We start from the raw sequence: 23,790 nt of genomic DNA, 5'->3' as shown, positions 1-23,790 counted from the left end.
CATTAGAGATTGACTACCATCTTCCCTATAAGTTCTTATTGCCTGATCAACCACCCTCATCCCACATGAGTCACCGTTGAGAGAGAGAGTGACCATCACCGCCCCAGGTGCATGGCTGCCAATCGTGACTGAATACCACCGTGTTATGTGCCCTGTTAGGCAGAGGCACCAATGTGAGAGACCTCTTTGGGCTGGTGGCCACTTGGAGGGGAGGTCGGGAGGGCCCGGACTTAAGTGGTCCCTATGGGGGTGGCGCTACACACATAACATGCTACACCCAAATCAATACTTCAATCAGAATAGAGCTGGAAGTGACCTTGGAGGTCTTCTACATCTTGTCCAACCCACTGCTCAGGCAGGAAACCCTATATCATTTCAGACAAGTGGCTGTCCAGTCTCTTCTTTAAAACCCCCAGTGATGAAGCACCCACAACTTCTGAAGGCAAGCAGTTCCACTGGTTAATTGTCCTCACTGTTAGGAAGTTTCTCCTTCATTCCAGGTTGGTTCTCTTCTTGATTATTTTCCATCCATTGTTTCTTGTCCTGCCTTCAGGTGCTTTGGAAAATAAGCTTGACCCCATCCTCTTCATGGCAACCTCTGGAATATTAATGTGATGGTGTGGTTCACAGAATATGTTATGGCAATATACAGAATGACAAATTTCTCACCCCATTTTATCTGGATCTTTGGTATTATGGAAATCTTTGGTATTATGGCAACTCAGCCACTGTGTGCTCAGTGCAGATTGCAGCGCACTAAGTGATCCAAAGGGTTTTTCTGATGTGCTATGAAGGCAGCATTCAAAAATTGCCTATAGTTGATAGTATCTGCTTCCTTCCCCTTATGAGCTCTTTAATTCTTTTTTGGTGGGTCTTTTCTCACAGCCCTGCCTGGAAAACATGATGATACGACGAGGCTGAAGGCTGGGGTGGGAAAATCATCCTTTGCATCAGATCGGACACAACAGTGACGTGGCCACCAGCCTGCGGTGTGTCTCCTGGCCATGGCTAAGAGTGCAGAGGTAAAATTAGCCATCTTTGGCCGAGCTGGGGTAGGAAAGTCAGGTAAGTTTCTTTTTTTCTTCCTTGGTTTGTCACTGCAAACCACTGCAACTTATTCTAAAAAATGTGTTCTGATTTAAATTGTCCATAATCGTTGAGTCTACTAAATCTTTTATTTGCCACTGAAATACCTGCTAATGTCAACTAGGTAAATCCTTACAAGTTGATAGCATTTCAGCCTAATTAAAAATGGCCAGTTTAGTGTAATGGTTGAAGCAGCAAACTAGAAACTATAAGCTGAATGACCTTGGGCCAGTTCCTTTCTCTCTGCTTTAGCAAGAAGAAAGCCATGGCCAGCCACTTTTGAAATCCTATCAAGAAAAGGGCATGGGAGGGAGGAGGAGGAGGAGGAAGGATGGATTACATTACTTTCTAGTACTCTTAGAGTTTTAGAAAAAGACCTGATTTTATAGCAGCTTACTGTATTCAGAGCGTTGTCACTTTTAGGGAGAATCTGGTGTGCAGAAAAAGACACTCGTTTCATGGCTTGCTTCCATGTAAAATCTCCTACAATTTTGCTAATTTAGGCCCTGTGGTAGTAGAAATTCTACAAGCCAAAAATATTGAGGGAGAGTTGAAAGGCAAAAGATTAACTGTGAAATAAAAAAGGGAATAGAGACATCTTACAGCAGCGAGAGCTGCCTCCGAAAAATGCATTTCTGCATCACCCCCCCCCTCTCAGAATATGCCCCATTACCACCAGTTTAAGAGCCACAGAGTGTGTGGGTAAAGTTACCCAGTGAGCTTACATAAATGAGCCTGGATTTTAACCTGACTCTCCTGAGTCTTAATACCTCACTGTAAGTACTCAGCCATATTGGCTGAAGTGATTTTCCAGCTCTTGTGCTTCAGTGCTATTCTTCATCTTCTCTTATGTTTGTATCTTTTCCTACTGACACTCTCAGTAGAGTTTATTTTTCTTAAAGAGGCCAGTTGCTTGCTCCGAGAGCAGATATATCTAAATTACTCAGTCAGCACTAGGTAATATAATGTTATGCGGAAATGGCCTTGGGAGATGGGAGGAAGAGCCACAGACTAGGAATGAGGTGTGTGTGTGTGTGGGGGGGGGAATTGTATTTTTAGACTTGTAAGATTTTGTTAATGTAACCTTAATGTAAGATAGATAGTTAGTACTCCTGGGTATTCTTCTTGTCTGGACTACCTCACAAGGCTGACAGGTATCTCCCTGAAGTAGCTTGGATCCAAGGAGATAGATCATGGCTGATCTGCTCTTTCTCTGATCTATAGGGCTGGGAAGACCATACTTTCTACAAAACTGCCAGAAAGACAGCGTATCCCTCACAATTACTTCTGGAATTGTAGTTTGTGCTGAATACATTATGCTGCCATCTTGGCCAGACAGTTGGAAGTCCATGCCAAGTAATATTAACTGAAAAGTTTGCCAAGACCTGAAGGAGTCTGTGATAAAACACATAACGAAGGCGGCAATATAGGGGTCCCAGAAGTTCATAACAGGAGTTTTATTATGAGATTTGCTCTTTGGTTTATTTTTTTTCCACCCAGCAGGTAAATGTGAGGATAAAACTGTGGGTGTGCATCCATTCTGGATAATATCCAGATACTGAGCCAAGTTGGAATATATCAAAAGTCTGGGTGTTCTTGAAAATGAGTTTTTCCTAAAGTGAAACAGCTGGTCTCAAAGCCTCAGAACTACTTTGGTGCTCAGTAGGGTATCCAGACTACTAGAGATGCCTTCAATTAGACAGCGTTGAAAGTATAAGAAAAGAAACTCTGCATCATTGGAAAGCGATGGGGAATAAGTACTTTGGTGTTTCTCAACCTTACCAACTTTAAGATGTGAGGACCTAAACTCTGCAAATGCTGGCAGGGGAATTCTGGGAGTTGAAGTCTAGTTATCTTATAGCGGGCAGGGTTGAGAAATATTGAAGTATAGTAGGAGACGGGCTCTGCTTGTGAGTCATTTTGGAAGATTGCAACCTTTTCGTTCCTCTGCAAATCAATTTGGAAGGAAGTCGTCTCCATGAATGTAAAAGGAGGAAATTAATTCTGCCTCCTTGAAAATGGCTGGAGGGAGGAAGAATTCTTGGTTTCGTCAAAGGCTCCAGAAAACAAGTTGTTTGTGTTGTGTACTGGGTTTGTTGTGCAGGAATGAAGACGAGGCGAGTGGGTTCAGCAAAGATCATGGTTTATTGCTTGCAGGACCTAAACTAGAGAACAGGGCTGCAGATGCAGCAATTTATACCCAGGCCCCTAGGCGGCGGCCAATAGGTTTGAAGCAACCTATTGCCACCCTAGGGGCAACCAATAGCAGCGCTGGAGACGGGTTGTCTGAGATGCTGGGAGCCATTAGCTAGCTCCCTGCTCTAGCAACCTACCAGCCATTACCACGTGGTGTTAACAAGCAAGCCCAATACATTACAGTTTGCAGAATCAGTTTGGTGGGAGAGGGAAATTAAAATGGGATGAGAGGAAAAGGAAGATGAAGTAAAGTGCAGCTTTCAGTCAAACTGTTTTCAGCTTTTTTTTTTAAATTTAGCACTATTTTGTAGCCCCATGAAATATTACAATCAAACAAATGCGACTCTTATGGGTGGTAAGTGTCTTCCTCAATCTCTTGTCCCTTGTCTAGGGACAGGGGTAGGCAACCTTGGCTCTTTTATGACTCGTGGACTTCAAGTCCCAGAATTCCTGAGCCAGCATGGCTCAGCTTGGAAACCTCTCCCTTTCCCCTCAGCATGGCTGGCTCAGGAATTCTGGGAGTTGAAGTCCACGAGTCATAAAGAGCGAAGGTTGCCTACCCTTGGACTTTGAGGTTTCTGTGCAGTAATTTAGCTGTTCCTAACACCACACTCTTCTGGACAGAGAGTTCTGATGTCACTCCTGGGGTCTTTTGGAGCCAGTCTCCCAGTTTAGGAGTCATAGCTTCAGGTGTCTACCACCACTGGGATCCCTTTGGCCTTTCCTTTCCACATCCTCTCTAGTTCTTCCTTCAGGCCCTGCTACTCTCCAGTTTCTCATACTCCTTCATGATGTTAGTGTCCCTTGGCACCGCTATATCTATCACTGCTGTTGTCTTCTGTCATCGAAGTATAAAACAGAAGTGAAAATAAAGATAGTGAGAGATTAAGGAGTGGGGGGAGAGGAAGAGAGAAATATGGGAAAGGGAGAAAAAGTGGGGGGGGGGAAAGCATTAATTCCCGACAATTTTCAGCACACAAAAATTATGCACTGTGCAACTTCAACATTTTACTTTCTTTATATTTAGTATATACTAGCTATTTCCATAACAACAAACTTACCTAGTCAGCGAATCCGAAAGGCCAAATGAATGCAGTTCTTGGGAGGAAAAAGAATTGTTTTCTCTGTGTTATGTTATTCATGTTTAATTCTCCACTTTCTTTTTAAAAAAACAAGCAAACTCAATCCACTGTACGCCAAAGTGATGGTGTGCACAAAGTCCGGATTTCTCTTAAGTACTGTTCTCTTCAATTCTGCTTCCCCTCCCTTTGCCTTAAGGCTACTCATAACACATTTGAAGGCAGGTTGTGGTTTTAGGGTTGCAGGATTTGGGCGGGGGTCACAATATAAGAAAATGAATGAAATCTGGATTGCTTTTCCAGAAGGCATTTTGTAAAACAAAGGAAGGGAACATTTAAATCAACAATTGACTTGAAATGGTACATACTGTATGCATCAGGACCATTAGCGTATAATGCCTGTAGCTTAGTCCAATTTCCATAAATGCTATTTTTTTTTCAAGTTTGCTCTTCCTGGCTTTCATTATTAGGGGGCTGGAGGCTAAAACATGCAATGAATGGTTGCAGGAACTGGGTATGTCTAGTCTAACAAAGAGAAAGACAAGGGATGACATGATAGTCTTCCAATATTTGAGGAGCCGCCACAAAGAAGAGGGGGTTAACCTATTCTTCAAAGCACCTGAGGGCAAAATAAGAAGTAACAAATGGAAACTTATCAAAGAGAGAACCTAGAATTAAGGAGAAATGTCCTGGCAGTGAGAATAATTAATTAGTGGAACGGCTTGCCTCCAGAAATTCTGGGTGCTCCATCACTGGAGGTTTTTTTAAAAGAGATTGGACAGTCAATTGTCTGGAATGGCATATTCATGCACTTTACAACCAACACACATTTACAACATTACAGGATCCCCCAATCACATGGTTGCCATTTGTGTGCTTTTCAATTGGCCTGTGATAAGCAGAGTTAATGATGAACATGGAGGTAAAATCATAAATCACAACTGTGTGTTTTTTGGCTTAATGACCACAGTTATTCACTTAATAACAGAAGCAGAAGTGTGGTTGCAACTCTTGTTGCAGTCATGTGGCTTTCCACTTAGTAACCTTAGCAATGCTTAGTGACAGAGTTGCCAGTCCCAGATGTGGTCACTAAGCAAGGACTAGCAGTAAATAGTAAAATTGCCTGAAAAAGGCCTTTGAATGAATTGAATGTCCGTTAACCTGCCTTCTAGAAGCTGAAAATAATGGAGATGGTTGAATGCTGTTCACCAAAAACAGTGTGGGATGAGAGTTGTGTCCTGAAATAATATGTGGTTTTTTTGTATATACTTATTTAAGAATTGATTGTAACACTTACATCTTGTGTTAGCCAATAATTATACTGTTGCTGTCATTGGGAGGTAAATACAACCCATCTATTAATCATTTGCCATTAGTGTCAGTACAAAGAATCAAGAGCATACATTCAGTCTAATTAAACTGATTTATTGCTCATGCCTACACACAAGAATCAATTTATGTCAGCACTAGATTGGTGCTAGATAAGAGTTAATGGAATTCAAGAGAGGGTGAACTTAGGCTACTTGTGGGAACATAATGATTTCAGGCTGATTTCTCTCTTGACTCTTCCCCCAGTTTCTGCCTGTCTTTATCCTACTACATCAGTGCTCTAAAATGAGCAATAAGAGCTTTTGTACTGAAGGAAATATAGCTGCTCTTTCCCACTAAATGACACTTGAACCTTTCATTATTTTGGCCCTCTTGAATCTTTTTAGTAAATCCAACCTTAGATTAATTCATTCCTTGGCAAAACTTTGCATGAGATAGTGTGGTATCATAACACAATGAAGAGCTTTGATTTTCGCACTGGAGCATTTCTTTTGGCAAAAAAGTGAAATCATTTTCATTTCATTTATTGGATTTTTATACCGCCCTTCTCCCGAAGGACTCAGGGCGGTGAACAGGGCATATAAATAGCGATACAAAAGTTAAAAAAAAGATTAAATACATTGCCCAATTAAAACAATCAAATATAAAAACCCATAAAAACCCAGACATTCCCCCATCAGGCCAGGCCAGCTTGTTCGAATAAATGGGTCTTTAACCCGCGCCGGAAGGAGCGGAGATCCGGTGCCATCCGGAGCTCCACCGGCAGTTGGTTCCATAGAGCCGGGGCGCCCACAGAGAATATTAATATTAATATTTTGCTCCTTAAATGGTCTTTTACTTGGAAGAAGATTGTGGAGAGCAAATTTTAGGGAGCACTTGGGATTAAATTGGAAATATGAAATTATGCAACCACTGCTGCTGGCTACCTTTTTGGCCAGAGACCCCACTTCCAAAAATGCAGAACTCAGCACTATTCATATTAATTTGATTCCAAGTGTTTGTACTAATGCAGATAGATATGAATGTATGCAGTACAGTTCATCTTTATTAAAGCTGTTCACTAAATAGTTAAAATTTAGACTATGTTTTAATGAGCTAAGAAAGAGCATATTTTTCCTTTTTATTTTTTCAGTAGTAATTTCTTTAAAAGCTACAGTCATAACAATGAAAACTAGTACAAATTAAAAATAATATAAAGAAAAATAGAAGATGTAAAAAAAAGAATAGAAAGAAATAGAAAAATAGAAAAGAAAAAAATTAAATATAACATAAAGAAATAAAAATAGTAAAAGAAAAATATAATAAAGAAAAAGAAAAGAAATATATAAAGAAATTACTTCTCCCTTCATCACAACTAGCAAAAACAATTTTAGTAAATTATCACCTTCTCTTAAAATACAACAAATGATTCTTCTTCCCATGTCCCATCTCTTATCTATAAATAAATCCTTAAAGCTTTATCATTTGTTTTAAATAACTATCGTCCAGTCTCCAACCTTCGCTTTCTGGTGAAGGTTGTTGAGAGCGTGGTGGCGCATCAGCTTCCTCTGTTCCTGGAGGAAACTGATTATCTGGACCTGTACCAATCGGGTTTCAGGCCCAGGCACAGCACGGACACGGCATTGGTCGCGCTGGTGAATGATCTCTGGCGGGCTCGGGACAGGGGTTGCTCCTCTGTCCTAGTCCTATTAGATCTCTCACCGGATTTCGATACCATCGACCATGGTATCCTACTGCGGTGTCTCAGGGGGTTGGGAGTGGGAGGCACCGTTTTACGGTGGTTCTCGTCCTACCCTGGGCTGCTCGCAGTCAGTGTTGACGGGAGGGCAGAGATCCACCCCGAGGCCTCTCGTTTGTCGAGTTCCTCAGGGGTCGGTTCTCTTGCCCCTCCTGTTCAACATCTATATGAAGCCGCTGGGCGAGGTCATTCGTGGTTTCGGGGTGGGGTATCATCAGTACGCTGATGATACCCAACTTTTTTTCTCCACCCCGAACCAACCCAGCGATGCCCTCGCCGTGATGTCCCATTGCCTGGAGGCGGTCCAGGTCTGGATGGGGAGAAACAGGCTTCGTCTCAATCCTGCCAAGACTGAGTGGCTGTGCATATCGGCATCTCGGGCTAAACAAATTATTCCACCTTTAATGATGGGGGGTGAGGTGTTACCCCCCGTTGATAGGGCTCGCAACTTGGGCGTCCTCCTGGATTCACGGCTCAATTTTGAAGATCATATAAGCCGCCCTGAGTCTTCGGAGAAGGGCGGGATATAAATAGAATTAAAATAAAAATAAATAAATAAAATATAGGAGCCGTGACCAGGGGGGCTTTTGCCCAGGTTTGCCTGGTGCGCCAGTTGCGACCCTACCTGGACCGAGATGCCCTACGCACAGTCACTCATGCGCTCGTGACCTCCCATTTAGACTACTGCAACGCTCTCTACATGGGGCTGCCCTTGAGGACCACTCGGAGGCTTCAACTGGTGCAGAATGCAGCCGCGCGAGTTGTGATGGGGGTCTCCTGATACTCCCATGTAACACCTCTACTCCGCAAGCTGCATTGGCTTCCGGTTGCGCTCCGGGTGAGATTCAAGGTGCTGGTGATGACCTATAAAGCCCTGAATGGCTTGGGTCCGGGATATTTGAGGGAACACCTGCTGCCAGTATCAAGTTCCCTTCGTCCAGTGCGCTCACACAGGGAGGGTCTTCTCAGGGTGCCGGCGGTAAAAGATTGCCGGCGGATAACACCCAGGGGAAGGGCCTTCTCTGTGGGTGCGCCTGCCCTCTGGAACCAGCTGCCCGTGGAGCTTAGGACTGCCCCTGACCTGCGTTCATTCCACCGGGACCTGAAGACTTGGCTCTTTGAGCTCTCCGGCCCAGGCTGAGAATTTTTAACTGGGGCTTTTCAGGGATAATTTAATCTTTTTAATTGTTTTTTAACTTTTGTATTTTGTATTGGTGTGATTTTAAAATACCCTGTAAACCGCCCTGAGTCCTTCGGGAAAGGGTGGTATATAAATCTAATAAAATTAAAAATTAAATTAAAAATTTCAGCTCTGATATCAGCAAAAGTCCATTAAGGCTTACCAGAGATAATGTATCTATTTTAACCTTGATCAAATAAACCAACTTTATATTCCCCCTTTTTTTTACTTCTAACAGTCTTGATCTTTAGTCCATTCAAATAATGTTCTAGAACAGACATGTCAAACTCGCAACCTCATGTGATGTCACGCAACATATCAGAGCTTTTTCGCCATTGCCGGCAATGGGGTGGGCATGGCTTCTGGATGACGCATCCGGCCCACGGGCTGGCAGTTTTACACCCCTGTTCTAGAACTTGGTTTCTTTTTATTGTTTTCCTTTATCCCTTCTCACAAAATTCTTCAAAGTTTTAACAAAGCTGTTTGGTAAATGCAATACAGGAAAATTATCCAGGTCACTCTCTTGGTTTGTTATTTGTATGTTCCTTTTAATTATTAAGATATAGCCAATTTATTTTGTATGCCTAATGTACCATCTTTTTCCATATCATTCTTGCAACCTATTATTTTTAAATTTCCTTTCAAATCGGTCTCTTATTAGGTAAAACTTGTTCTTCTTCCATAACATCTTTTAAACACAATCTATCTCTGTTTAGAGGCAGGCACCCTTAAAATTATCTTTTGAGTCCAAATGTTCTTTAATATGTGGAATGTTAAAATATTTTGCTTCACTCTATATTTGTACGTCAACTTTTCTTTTTAATTGTAAACTTTAGTTCCTTCTAGTTTTCTCTAGTGTCCAATTTTTCCAAGTCCCATTTTCTTATCTTGTTTCTTAAGAATTGAAAACAAAAACATTTCTCACAGGAAGGATTCTTTTATAATTAATTCTGAAATCCTATTTCAAATTTATCTGGGCCCTTAGTCCATTTGTAATTTTCTAAAAATCAAAAGTTTTAATCACCCTTTTCTGTTTATTTGGGGGAGAAAATCAATAAAGTCCTTAAACTTGTATTTAAACTTTTAAAAATGATTTTTTAAAAACTTGATGCTACTACAAGAACTGTTGATACAAAGGTTCCTAATAGTTGCAAAGCAATTAACAAGCAATTTCCAAAAAAATGATTACAAAAAGGAAGTATGCAAACCTGGCATCTTTTCATAGGTTCTGGCCACAGGTTGAGCAAACACGACTTTCTCTTGTCTTCCAGAGTGCTAAACAACCAGAGACTACTGATTTGCAATCTTTTTGTGAGGAGCACCTCCCTGATGCACTTAAGGGTGATCTCATGACCTTTCCTTGTCCAGAGAGGAATTATCAGAGAGACGATCTACTTGCTAGCTCTTCATTCCACTGCAGTAATCTGCTTTTCTCAGAGTCATCTTCAGTCCTCAATTTCTCCCCTGAAGTCTTCCCATACTGTACTTCCCCTTTTGATACATAAACACACACACACACACACACACACACACACACACACACACAGAGAGAGAGAGAGAGAGAGAGAGAGAGAGAGAGAGAGAGAGAGAGAGAGAGAGAGAAATATAAGCTTCAGAAATGTCTCCTGATTGTTGATTATTGGCATTCCTGACATTCTTGAGACTTTTTCTCACAATACCTTGAAGAAAAAAACAAATCCTACAAAAGTTCTAATTGTGAGTTCTATATGTTCTTAAATTATATAGTGACATCATCCTCTACCCCATAACTGGGGGCATCTTAAAACAGCAGATGTCAGAAAAGCAGCTATAAAAAACCCATGTGTCAGGTTAATTGGATAACTATTGCATGAGGTCAAGCCTTTTGTCTGCAAACTTGAGATCAACTTACAGATCAAAGGTAATAATGGAGAATTCAAAATGGTGCCATCAATAATACAAGGGACAGAAATAGGCATGTATGAAATAGGATAGGAAAAGAAATTATACACAGATGGGCCTAAGATTAAGCCAGATCTTGGCTTAAGCACTTAAAGACAGATCTCAGGCCCTGAAACCAAAGTGGTTAAATTAGGCAATGGATGTTTTCAGAGAATAGACCAACAGGACGCCAGATGTTCAGCCTGTGATTCTACTAAAGTTCCACCAAGTGAGTCAATAAAAAATAGGAAAATGTATGTAGTTGAAAAAGGCAGGGAAGTCATACTATAACTGTACATCATTTGAGGTATAAGAAGGTTTAATGAGACTTCAGGTCTTAGTAATATTTTCCCTGCATTGGAACCACCATCTTTGAAGTGTAGTTGGCCTAGATCTTCTCTTGCATAGAAAGACGCTGAAGATGGGTCCATTCCAATGGGACTTCACAGTAAGGTTGTGATATTTTATTATTAGGATGGCATACAATTAAAATTAATTAATTTAAATCAATACATCTCATGCTTGATGGAAGATTAAATCTACAACTCAACCTATTTCCATAAAGAGTAAAAAGGTTTTTGTTTCTTTCTTTGAGACTCCATGTGTTCAGATTGTCTAGGTTGAACTTCAAGTCTAGCCGGGTCATCCAATGTCCATTTGTGTCTAACATTTAGAAAGGAAGCAAAATGAAAAACATAAATGTACATTGCGTGTACTTATTGTTTTTAACTTCTATATCAGGGGTCCCTAATCCCCAGTCTGTGGACCGGTACCAGGCCACGGCATGCCAGCAACCAGTCTGCACAAACAAGCAAAGCCCCATCCTTCGGATGCAGGCAGCACACAAAACCACACATTCTCCGGTCCACGGAAAAACCTTTCCATGGAACTGGTCCCTGGTGCCCAAAAGGTTGGGGACCTCTGTGCTCTATCATCTATTTAGTCATAATACATCACTTTATTTCTTTGTTTGCTTGCTTGCCTAACCAACCACAATCATTAAGGATTTGGCAACAATTACAGAAACAATATATGAGAGTAACATAACAATAGAATTAATCAGTCTAAGTATTTCTGATATATGCCCTCAGTCAGATTAACTGGGCCCCAAACTGGTTGATTCACATAGATTTGCCCAGGGGAGAAAATAGTGGGGGCCTACCACACAGAAGGCCTGCTGCCTGGTCCACCCCCATGGAATTCTCCTTATGTAATTCTCATGGGGGAGGGAGAGAGGGAGGTCTTAATGGTCCCTTCCAAGGTGAGAGACTAGGCAGAGCCAAATTTGTCAAGGTGTCACCTGTTGTATCCTGGTGCTACATCAAAGAAGGTTTAAAGGTAAGAATACACTTACTGACAATTAGTGCAAGAACTATAAAATCGCTTCTATTCTATGATGATGGGATTGTTGAACCAATATTCTAGTTACAGCGTTTTGTATTAGCTGCAACTTCTGGTTGATCTCCAAAGACAGTCCCATGTAGAGTGTATTGTAGTAATCCAACTACTAGATCAGACATGTCAAACACAAGGCCCGGGGGCCGGATCCGGCCCGCGAAGTGGTTTCATGTGGCCCGCGAAGCCATCCTGGAAACAGTGAGGGAACGGCCCCCGCTGCCTTGGCACTTGCCCCGGTCCCATCTCCTTCTGCCAGAGACCCTCAGATCTGTCCCACTCCTGCCCGGGCCCCCATAGGCACCCTTGATGCAAACGATGTAGAGCTGGCCATGCCCATCCAGTAGGCCATACACACTCTAGCCACGCCCAACCAGTAGGCCATGCCCAGTAGGCCATACCCACCCGGCCCCCTGAGGGCAACCGCAATGCTGATGCGGCCCTCAATGAAATTGAGTTTGACACCCCTGTACTAGATGGTGATCAAGACGTGAGATAACAACCTTAGGGCATTTTACATTGTACTGTTATATAGATACAATCCAATTATAACAAATCGAATCAAATACAATGATACAGATAAAGGTTACGAAAAAGTGTATTGTGATAAATAGGAAAACAAACAAGAATGTTTCAATTATTACTTTAAATCCTGTTCTCTGTTTCAAATCAATCTGTAAAAATAAGCTCGGGGAAGTTCAGACAGCTTCCTCATAGCAGAGCATTTCACTATAGAACAAATACCGTAGCTTTTGAAGTAGCATCTGTTCACCATGCTCCCATTTAGGGGACTATTGCTGAAAATAACTTCCCAAACTCTGATCGTTTTCTGGTTTTCCAGTTTTCCTTGTAATCTTATGGGAGTATTTGGTATTCATTTTGTTTGCTCTCTGGATAGGGCTGCAGATAGCAAGGCAAGAATCCCTTCCTTCCTTCCTCCCTCCCTCCCTCCCTCCCTCCCATCTTGCCTGCCTACCTACCTACCTACCTACCTACCTACCTACCTACCTTCTTTTCTTGTTGGCTAAAAGCAGTGCTTTTTTTGTAAAAGAAAAAGGTGCCGGAACTCACACATGTCATACAACCTGCCTTGCCTACCCTACAAGGTTCCATCCAAAAAAGGTGCCGGAACTCCGTTCTGAACGTTCTATGAGAAAAAAAGCCCTGGCTAAAAGTATATTTTTACACTGTAGTTCAAATTCATAAAATCCTTCACAGAACTCAGCAGCTGTCCTTTTGATACCCAGATTCCCTACAGAAGAATCCCTTTTCTTTTGTCCCTGAAATCCCATTTTGTTTCATCGCTTAATTCTTTTCTTTTTGGTTCAGAGAATAAGCCTTTTAAGACCTCCTCAAGAAAATGGCTTGAAATTATGAGAACCGTTCAGTCCATTAATGTCATTAGGTCATGCTCAAATGTTTGCAATCCTTGGAAGACATGGACATCATTCCCTCAAAGAAAGTAACCTACCTCATTCTAGAATGTGGTTAATGATGCTTTGGAGTCTAATTTGTACAAACAGGCTGTTTCACTATGCAAACCATTTGAGGCTCATGTATCCTAGCAGCCTGTTGGTTTACACTGCTTAAGAGTCGCTGTTTGGATGGGCGAGAAATTAATGGGATAAACCTTAAATGAGTTGACTGTTGTAAAATGTAACCCAGCAGCAATGCTGGAAATTTATGGGTTTGCTCTTCAACGGAACAGAGTTTTAGGAGGATCCGTTGCTTCATTTTTCCATTAGTTTAATATGTATATAGATTAATGAGATCTGCAATCAAATTGTTAGTACCATAAATAAGCAAACAGACTCGTCTCAAAATGATACTAGAGCTGGTGAAGAACATTGCTGGCAGTGCCAATTGTTTAATGTGGTTCCGTCCAGGCCTTAGTCAAGCAGCTTGATGGATCACTCTGAGAGCTAATTTAGTCTAGCCAAGCAGATGCCTTTGAGGCAGCCTAGGACTGGAGGAGGATGGATAGGCTAGATTCTGTTGTGTTTCTCGTTGCTTTTTAAACCAGAACAACACAAAACAAAAACCCTATTCATGAATGAAGGCAAATATATGTGTCCCAGGATAATGTTGCAGGATCCAATCTGGGTCGATCACCCCCAAGACCAGAGAATTAGTCTTCTGAGCTTTCAGACTCAATCTGGAGCCCATCCTCAGGGAATTTCTCTCTACCAGAATATGGAAACCCTATTTCCTCCTCTAAATAAGGTTTCCTTAATTTTCCTCTTTGTCCTCATTCTAAATTTCAGGATGTTTTTCGCTCTTCTCATCCTCGAGTCTTCCTTCTGTGAATCCAGCTGAGAGCCACGGAATGTATAATGGCATTTTTAATTTTTGCTGGAAATGTGAACAAAATGAACAGGCATTTGCTATGCTTGATAGACATACAAAAGAGGCAAAGAAATGTTTTTATATTGTAAAAAGGACAATTATCTTTGGTATTTGATACATCAGATTTCAGGCACATCCTCCTCATTGCCTTATAAAATTTGTCTGATATTCACTGCAGTTCATTGGATGCTCAACCAAGAACATAGCCCTATTTTGGTGCAAAAGTGCTTGTGCATCCATATCCCCAAGTAAGTCTTCTTTAAGGTCAACAAATCCATTCCTCATACATTTACCCATATATCATTAAATAGCCAAGAGGCATCACACATCCATATCTTACTCTGTGCTCAGTGCTGAATTATTTGCTAAGCATTCTATTTATTCTCAAATATACTTTATTTCCCATTTTATTCTTATCACATTCAGCTAATCTTCAGACCATATTAGTGCAAAGCATTCAATTAAGTCAACAAATGCACAATAAACTTTCCCTTTCAGGTATTACTCCATGATTTTCTGAAGAGCAAGGATATGATCTGCACTATTTAGCCTTAAACTGCATTGGAATTCCCAAATGTTGTTCACTTTCATTTTATGTTGTACCCTTTGATTCCAAATTGTACCAAATGTAACCTTCCCAGTTAAAACTTAATTTCCCTGCGCTTTTTGCATCTTCCTCTTTGTACAGCACAGTGATAAGATCATTTGCCAATGTGTGTTGGGATATGTGTAATTTTCAGACACATATTGATCAAGTCGCATTCTCATTCCATAAGCAAACTGAACTCATATTTTAACATCACTTCACCAAGTATTTACCTGAAGGCAGAACAAGAAACAATGGATGGAATCTAATCAAGGAGAGAAGTAACCTAGAACTAAGGAGAAATTTCCTAACAGTGAGAACAATTAACCAGTGGAACAGGTTGTCTTCAGAAGTTGTGGGCGCTCCATCACTGGAGGTATTTAAGAAGAGATTGGACAGCCATTTCTCTGAAATGGTATAAAGCAGCAGCCCCCAACCTTTTCGGCACCAGGGACCGGTTCCATGGAGTTTTTCCGCAGACTGGAGGGGCATGGTTTTGTGTGCTACCTGCACACAAAACCATGGGTCTTCACTTGTTTACACAGCACAGTTGCTGTTATGCCACACACTGGTGCTGATCCATGGACCGGGGGTTGGAGACCCCTGGTATAGGGTCTCCTGCTTGAGCAGGAGGTTGGATTAGAAGACCTGCAAGGTCCCTTCCAACTCTGTTATTCTGTTAAGTATCCTTTTTCATATATCCCAGTAATATAGTTATATATCCTTCAAGGGAATTTGGTAGCATAGTATTTTTTCACATCATCTTCCCTTACACTCACTTTACATTCATTCTGATGAGAGCTTAATCAATTGTAGTATTTTTCATACAGGAGTTATAGTTTCTTTCCCTGTAGTCATTCTAATTTTATTCTCTTTTATTTCACCTTTTCTTCCATGTCAATTTTTTCTCAAGATCCATGGAGGGAAAAATGACTTGGCCAACATTCACCAGTTCTGTCACTCTCTCTGAGTCTTCATCATAAACAATCAAATAAATTGTGCTTTTAGCTTTATATTCATTCTTCTCCATATGTGTATATGAATACTTACTGTCAGGCTACTCTTGAGAAGTTGGATTGCCTGGAAACAGGCAATGAAGGACCCTGAGGTCTGATAAATTAATGTATTGTAGACAGTCTGATGGAGTCATTGTAAAAGAAAGCCAGTGACGGCTGGGTATTAGATGCAAGCCCTATTTATAATAAAATCAAAGTTAAAATTATTGTGCCTCTTGCCTAGCTAGAATAATGGGCTTGAAACCACTCTCTTTTGGGTATAAGGACCCAGATTGTTGGGGGCAATTAAGCTGACTTTGTAATAATGCCGCTTGGGGTGTGTGTGTGTGAAAGCCCTAACAAGCAGGCATATACATAGAATGAAGGCTACTGCTAAGCTTGTAAGCCGCCCTGAGTCTTCGGAGAAGGGCGGGATATAAATGGAATTAAAATAAAAAATAAAATAAGGATGGCTTCTGCCCCACAGTTTGCTAAGTTTTAGTCTTTTTGCTTTGAACATTGTAAGAAATAATTCTCATACTTGTACTTATATTATGTGATTGAAATGAATAGACCATAAGCAGGTACTCACTATACATTTCCTTATTCATTCTTCAAATGATGGTATCACTTTTTTCCTGTCCCGTCTCCTTTTATTCCTACCAATTCATTTGTGTTACTTAGCAAAATCATTTTTCTTCCAGGATCATATTGTCTTATTCATTTCCCCACCTAAAACTCATTTCTACTTTTTCCCATTATTACCATGCATAAGGTATAATGTACAATCTATGGATTCCTATTTTTCATATGCACCCCTAACAAGCTAGATGGCACCAGGTCTTCTGATGCTTCTTTCTGATGTACACGTTAGTCCTTTCCTTCATAATTAAACCTACAGCTTCAAACATCCCTGCATCACATATTTATCTTTTTTTATTTTGCAAAATCAAATCATCTCCATCCAGAACTGCTGGATGCTGGATTACATGCTGCCTCTTCCTTCCTTCCCTCCTTCCTTCCTTCCCATTATTTCATTTTCTTTACCATGTATTCTTCTTAGATTTCAAGTCACAGTCTTCCATAGAACATGATTGTCAACAAATGGATAATTAGATATTTGCCACTTATCACGATATTGGTCAGTTGAGTCTTTCAAATAACACTTTTTATGGAGAAGGTGTAAATTAAGTTACCGGTACCTGCTTTAGTTGTATCTATGGCACGTGGAACATTCTCCATTGACGCTAAGAACAGCACCACTGGGTTGTTCTGCAACAAGCACAGATGAAGACCATCTATTGCAGGGGTGTCAAACTCAATTTCATTGAGGGCCACATCAGCATTGCGGTTGCCCTCAGGGGGCCGGGTGGGTGTGGCCTGGGTGGGCGTGGCGTACTGGGTGGGCATGGCTAGAGTGTGTATGGCCTACTGGGTGGGCATGGCCAGCTCTACATCGTTCGCATCAAGGGTGCCTATGGGGGCCCGGGCAGGGGTGGGACAGATCTGAGGGTCTCTGGCAGAAGGAGGGTCCCTGGGCCAGGGCCAAGGCAGCAGGGGCTATTCCCTCACTGTTTCCAGGATGGCTTCGCAGGCCACATGAAACCACTTCACGGGCCGGATCTGGCCCCCGGGCCTTGTGTTTGACATGTCTGCTCTATTGCAACTTGAACTCCTGAACTTTTAGAGAGCCATAGCATGCAATCTGCTGAAGCTATGAAGTCACTAGAAGAGTATTGCATTTTTTTTCCAGCCTACGTTTCACTATCTTGTCTTCCTTTTATTATTAGAATTATTATTTCTGGATCTCTTATAGTTAAAAAGGGGGAAAGGAAGTGCTGGGAACCAAACCCTTGCGAGACCTACACTGAAATCTCCAAAAAATTGTTTTGGAAATTTCAAAGTTGGTCTTGCAACGGTTCCATTGAAATTGGGCTGTTTTCGTTCCAGATTCCAGTGACACATTGTGGGGCTCCTGTTGGGTGGCCACAAAAGAAAGGCTGATGGGATCTTCACAGCCCTTGGACTAAAGGTCCACATCTCTGCTTTAAAAAAGTCGCACTTTACTTCTGCCAAGCTGTCTATATTACATTTGTTCTATTCTCACTGGAAATTTTAAGTACGGCAGTTCTGTGCAAAAATAAGAGCTTTAAGTCAGTAACTGAAGATTAGGTTGCTTTCAAATATATTAATAAGGATCACTAATAACTGATCTAAATGTAGTAACTTAATATTCACAATTCAACAGGAGCACCCGCACTTGTGGTGAACTGTATTGGTGCCCCTGTGTAATTTAAGCCATGCACACAAGCCCAGAGATATTCTCAAGCAAACCAACATTTTTCTGCAACAGGCTATTATTACCCTGGGGAAACTATCGAACGTTCCTTCTTGGACCTGTTTTTTCTTAGAGCACAAAGTATTGCCAGGAAATGATAAATATCTTGTATGCCGTATTCAAAAGAAATGACCCAAAAAGAAACTTTAAGCCAAAAGTTAAAAGGAACAAGGCCCATAGGCATATTTATGAAATGAGAATTAGTGGAGCAATCAAGTCTGGCAGTCAGTTGGCTTTTTTTCTTTTTTGAAACATTCATCACTGAATGCAAAAAGAAATGCTTTGAAAAATGCAGGCCTACAAAGTCCCTCAGGGCATATTGGTCATAGTCTGTTCTCAAGCTAGAGTTATTAAAAAAACAAACCTATCAATTTGAAATAGAAGACAATTGGGGCAGAACTAGTAGGGAAACGCTTTTTCGCTTCTTAAAGTTGAACAGAGACTTTAGACAATTCTTCCTATCCCTCTCCCCCCAATATTTTCATTCCTCCAGTGGAAAAGGGAAAGAAGAATTGTCCTTTGGGGTCAGGTGTAGATATGCTGGCTGTTCTGTACCAGCCTGCTACCGGCCCTGCAGAAAAGGCAGGGACAACCCCTTTACAAACGGCAAGAGGCTGGAATTAAGCCTGCCAAATTTATTAACATAAAACAGCAAAACAAGACACCAACCATGAAACAGGAGCTATGAAACAGGAACTAATCAAGCGGTTGCCTTCAGCAAACCAGCCCTCCCACGCATTCCCCTTTTATACAGTTCAGGGCGTGGCTTCTCTCTGCCTCCTTCCGAGGTGCCCCATTGCCTTCCTCTGTTTACTCCTGATTGACTGCCTCCTGCGTCGGGCGTCCTTGAACAGGGCCAGCTGTGGGTCATCTTCATCCACGCTGTCAGGCTCACACAGCTGGGTCTCCGTCGTGACCAGTTGGGAGGGGCCTGGCTGAGGGCTCTCATCAGCAAGATCTTCAACCCCCTCAGCAAGCTCTTCAACACCCCCCTCCTCCTCTGAGTCCTCCGACCCAACTGCCGAACCCACAGGCTGACCCTGAATCACAACACTGGCTTTCCCCTGTTTGGTAGTATATTGGGACTACAATTCTCAGAAAGCTTGGCCAGTCCATGTGCTTCTCTGTGGATATGTTTGTTTGCATGTACTGTATATATTTATATGCAAACAATGAAATACCTAACTTTAATGGACCAGTGAGAAAGAGGAGGGCGTCTCTTATTTCCAAACATCTAAGAAATGGTAGAGTCTGTCATTCCAGAGATGATTGCACTTCGTGAGGGTAACATTATGCAAATGATGCAAAATTCAGCACAAAATTGATACTATTTTATGTCATTTGTACAATGAAGCTGTTGCACAAATGCCATGAATTGTCATGGAAATTTGGCCTGTTGGGTATGTGTGTGATATATACATGGAGACATTGGTGGGATTCAAATACCTGAACAACTAGTTATCTGTGTGAATGCCACTTCCAGAAGTCCGTTCTGGGCCTGGGCCTCTGAGGCCCAGAACGGACTTTCGGAAGCGGCGTCCACAAACTTCCAGTGGGCCGTTCTGGGCCTGGGAGGCCTCCCCCGGGTCAGAACAGACTTCTGGAAGTGGCGTCCATGAACTTCCGATGGGCCTTTCTGGGCTTTGGAGGCCTCCCCAGCTCAGAATGGACTTCCAGAACTTCCGTCAATGCACTTCTGGCAGTCCATTCTGAGCCTTGCAAAAAAGGGCTAGGGCATCAGGCAGTTTGCTGAAGTGAACAAAAAATTAGCTACCAGTTCTGCTAAACCAGTGCAAACCAGCTGAATACCACCACTGCATGGAGACACAGATGTGTGCACACATTGGTACAGATTATATGCATAGAGTGCACTTAAACGTATTTGTTTAAATGCCCTTATTGTTTAAACCTGCCATTTGATATAATGCTGTCATTGTCTGGGAATAGTCATTGATTTTAAGAATGGTTGAAGAAGGAAGATAATAGATTAAATCCTGTCTGGAAAAGGCAGTCTTTATGGTCATATCCCATAACAGTTTGGGATGGAAATTTGGGTTGTCAATATATCATCTAGGTCAGGTCTAGACTGTTGTTTCCCAACACCAGGATGTCCCAGTGTGTGTGCCTGAAGATTTAGTGTAATATATCATTCTGTTGCCAACCCTCACCAGTTGGATGTGTCTAGGAGGTTGATGCAACAGTTAAACTGCTGTCTCCCCCAGCAATAATTTAACCCACTAGCAAAGTGGAATGGGATGGGATGGAATGAGATAGGGAATAGAGTAGAGTGGAGTAGAGGAGTAAAGTAGAACAGAACAGAATAGAAAGAACAGAACAGAATAGAATAGAAAACTTTATTGGCCAGGTGTGACAGACCCACAAGGAATTTGTGAACTCGGGAGCATTTGCCACTTTCTCACTGCCTAGGACACAAGGCCTTTCTCCACTGCTAAGTAAAATTGCTCTCCATCCAAGCTGAATCATCAGAAAATAGTTTTGGCATGAGATTTGTTGTCCCTCCAGCTAACATCATGGGTTGCGAATGAGATGAAGGTAATGTCATTGGAAACCATAGTTGTTCTGTTCTCATGGGAGTCATTGCATAGGGGTGGGGAAAAAGGTGACATTATCTCTGAAAATGGAGATGGGAAGAGGGACAGAATTTTGAGCAATACAAATGGAAGAAAACAGCGGGAAAATGAGTTTGTGTTCTTTTTAACCACAACTAGAAGGGACCAGGAATGTTGCATCTGCAATGAACCAGAAAAGAGCTTTCTTAGATCTGGGAATGGCCTTCCAATAGCTATGCATTTTGAAGGAAGGAAGGGTTTTTACAAGGAGTCATGCCGGTTTCCATTCTGGTTTAAAAGTTCTACGATTGAAAAGTATTTGTGTGGTTTTCTTCTGTTAGAAAAAGGAAGCTTCTCCATTTTTGTAAAGCTGCTTTAGCTACGCAGAACATGCCTTTCCACATCATCTATGAGCATGTTCCAGCTCCAAAATAAGACATTCTGACCCATCAGAACCAGCTTTTAAGGCCTTTAGCATTGCTTGCTCCACTCACTTCCAGGAATTTTATTTTTCTTTCAACACTTTTGCTCAGAGTCGCCATCCTGCAGTGTGACAAATGCTTTCCTTCTATGCAAGACAAAAGACATGATTGCTTCAGATTTGTCCATTTGATGCTGTAGATAGATTATGCATTTTTAGCCTCAACAAAGAGTCCTTTGATAGTGCTGGTTTTTCTGACATCCTTGATGACCCAGCTTGTTTGTCTTTCCCTTTTTCCTTCTTTCATTTGTCAAATAGAAGCTTTAGTCAACATTTCTGGGCTTTTAGCTAAAGCATTTCGATCTGGATTTGCCTTCCCCCCCCAATCTTTGCTGCAACGCTGATAAAGTTGTCCATGGTTGCCGTCACCTAGAAAAATTGCCTAGAGGGTGAGAGGCCAGAAGAGATAGAAGAAGAAGGTGATTTGCCAGCCTCTCAAGTGTAGTCCATGGTCACAGTTGTCACAAGGAAAAAATAAACCACTTATTTTTGTATATGTGACTGCAGAGAACAGAGAGCATTAACTGAATGGAAAATTAGTTTTTGAGCCTAATAAAGTCAATCATATTCACAACCCCCCCGTGGATAGGGCTCGCAACTTGGGAGTCCTCCTAGATTCACGACTTACTTTGGAAGATCATATACATGGCATGGGTCCGGGATACCTCGAGGACCACCTGCTGCCGGCGTCAACTCCCCTCCGCCCTGTGCGTGCCCACAGAGAGGGCCTCCTCAGGGTGCCTCCGGTCAGGGAATGTCGACTGGTGGCCCCCAGGGGGAGGGCCTTCTCTGTGGGTGCTCCGGCATTATGGAACCAACTGCCGGTTGAGCTCCGGATGGCATTGGACCTTCGCTCCTTCCGCCGCGGGCTGAAGACCCACTTATTTGAACTAGCTGGTCTGGCCTGATGGGGGAATATGGGTTTTTAATGGTTTTTTTACTATTTTATTGTTGTTGTATTTTAATTGGGCATTGGTTTAATTTCTTTTTAATTTTTGTACTGCTATTTATATATGCCCTGTGAACCGCCCTGAGTCCCTCGGGAGAAGGGCGGTATAGAAATCAAATAAACTTAAACTTAAACTTAAACTTTTTTTTAATCTGCTACCATTAGATTTTTAAAACATTGGCTTATATCTCCAAAACACACATCATCAAGGATAAAAGGGTTACTGGTAATTACAGCATAGTATGTTCTTTATTGGCATCTTTTACCTTTTGCTTACATACCACATTTTTAGCTTGAAGCTAAGACTTGGTTCGTGTATTGCATAAAATCATATAATGTGTGTGGCAGGAACTTTGTCATTGTGATATGTAATCTGTAGTTTATGATGTAATATGACATGTGAGCTCATCCAGTTGTGAGTTAGTCATTTCATGTGGGTAAGTAAACCCCAGCTTTTGCTAATGTGAGAATCCAGCCTAAATTTGAAATGCTTGAAGAAGAAGAAAAAGGAAATAGTAGCATTTAATCTTGTAGGCTGGAAGTTGGGGCTGAGAAAAGCCTAACAGTATTGCAAGCGGTTGTCCTTCTCTTTTAATTTGGGCTTCTCTCTTAGAGGTCCCACCTAGAGAACTGAAAGTTGGATTCTGAGAGACCAAATCTTGCATAATAACCCAGGAAGGGTTTCTCCACCCACCCAACCACCCACATCCCTGGTCTTTTCCCATCTCCTGATCCAGAAGTGACATTTCATCAGACTGAAGGAAGGGAGGTTATTCTTGGAACTCCTCTGAGAGTTTCCAAAACATCTTCTGGGTGGAAGGAAAAGGAACGCAAGGCAACCACTCCAGAGAGAGAATGTCTGCGTTGCCTGTGCTTTAGTTTTCATCCATTTCTCAGCCAGCCAGCGCAGGAGCAGCTACATCTGGATGAAATTAAGGCAATGGCAGCCAACCTTTTTGGCAAGCAAGCTGTAGTTGAGCCTGGAAAAAAGCCTCCCTCCTTCGGAGAGGCCATAACTCAGCAGCGAAGTGCATGGTTTGTTACAAGGCATTCTTCCCGTTGAGTTTTCCAGTTCTTTCTTAGAAGAGCTTCTGTCTGAAACCCTTGAGAGCTTCTGCCGGTCAAAGGAACTCAATTCTATCCAGATGGAAGGCAATTTTTGCCTGGTGCATAATATATTTATTTACTGGGTTTAGGCAGGGGGGGCGGGAATGACACCCTTTCAAATCAGATTTCCCCAGCAGAAGCTTCCAGTGTGTTAAAATCACAAGAATAAAAATGAATAATTGCATACTAAGCAATACAATATTTTGATCTTGTTTATAGTAACAGCTCTCACCCTAAATAGGTGAACATGCTGGTTCTGAACAAATCATTTTATAGCTGAATGTGGTGACGTGGATCCCTCAATGTTCTCAGACAACTCACTGGGTGTTCCCTGATACTCAGGGTAGTTCCCGCAAACTACCATTCCAGTTTTAGCCTCATCCTAGCATTGTTGTGCAAACCCATCTCCACTATGTTTTTGCATACCAGCAAAGAAGGTTCAGCCTTAATGAAAAGCTGTTTTGTGGTTGGCTTGGTTTCATATTGTTTTCCTAT

The 23,790-nt window shown here is 41.8% G+C and overlaps 1 protein-coding gene across 2 annotated transcripts in view; it reads left to right on the top strand.

Moving 5' to 3' along the window:
- Positions 1 to 1,004: 1,004 nt before the first annotated feature.
- RERG (RAS like estrogen regulated growth inhibitor) overlaps positions 1,005 to 23,790 on the top strand; it is a gene marked incomplete at both ends in the record, with an annotated part of 121,155 nt that continues 98,369 nt past the window's right edge. For both annotated transcript variants that reach the window (XM_081331826.1, XM_081331825.1), the window contains one exon: positions 1,005 to 1,065. In XM_081331826.1, coding sequence (XP_081187952.1) covers positions 1,005 to 1,065 — 61 coding nt within the window. The remainder of the gene's footprint in view (positions 1,066 to 23,790) is intronic.

Source organism: Vipera berus, assembly GCF_964194415.1.
Source record: "Vipera berus genome assembly, chromosome: 6".
NCBI lineage: Eukaryota > Metazoa > Chordata > Lepidosauria > Squamata > Viperidae > Vipera > Vipera berus.
This window is presented reverse-complemented; position numbering and strand designations above follow the sequence as displayed.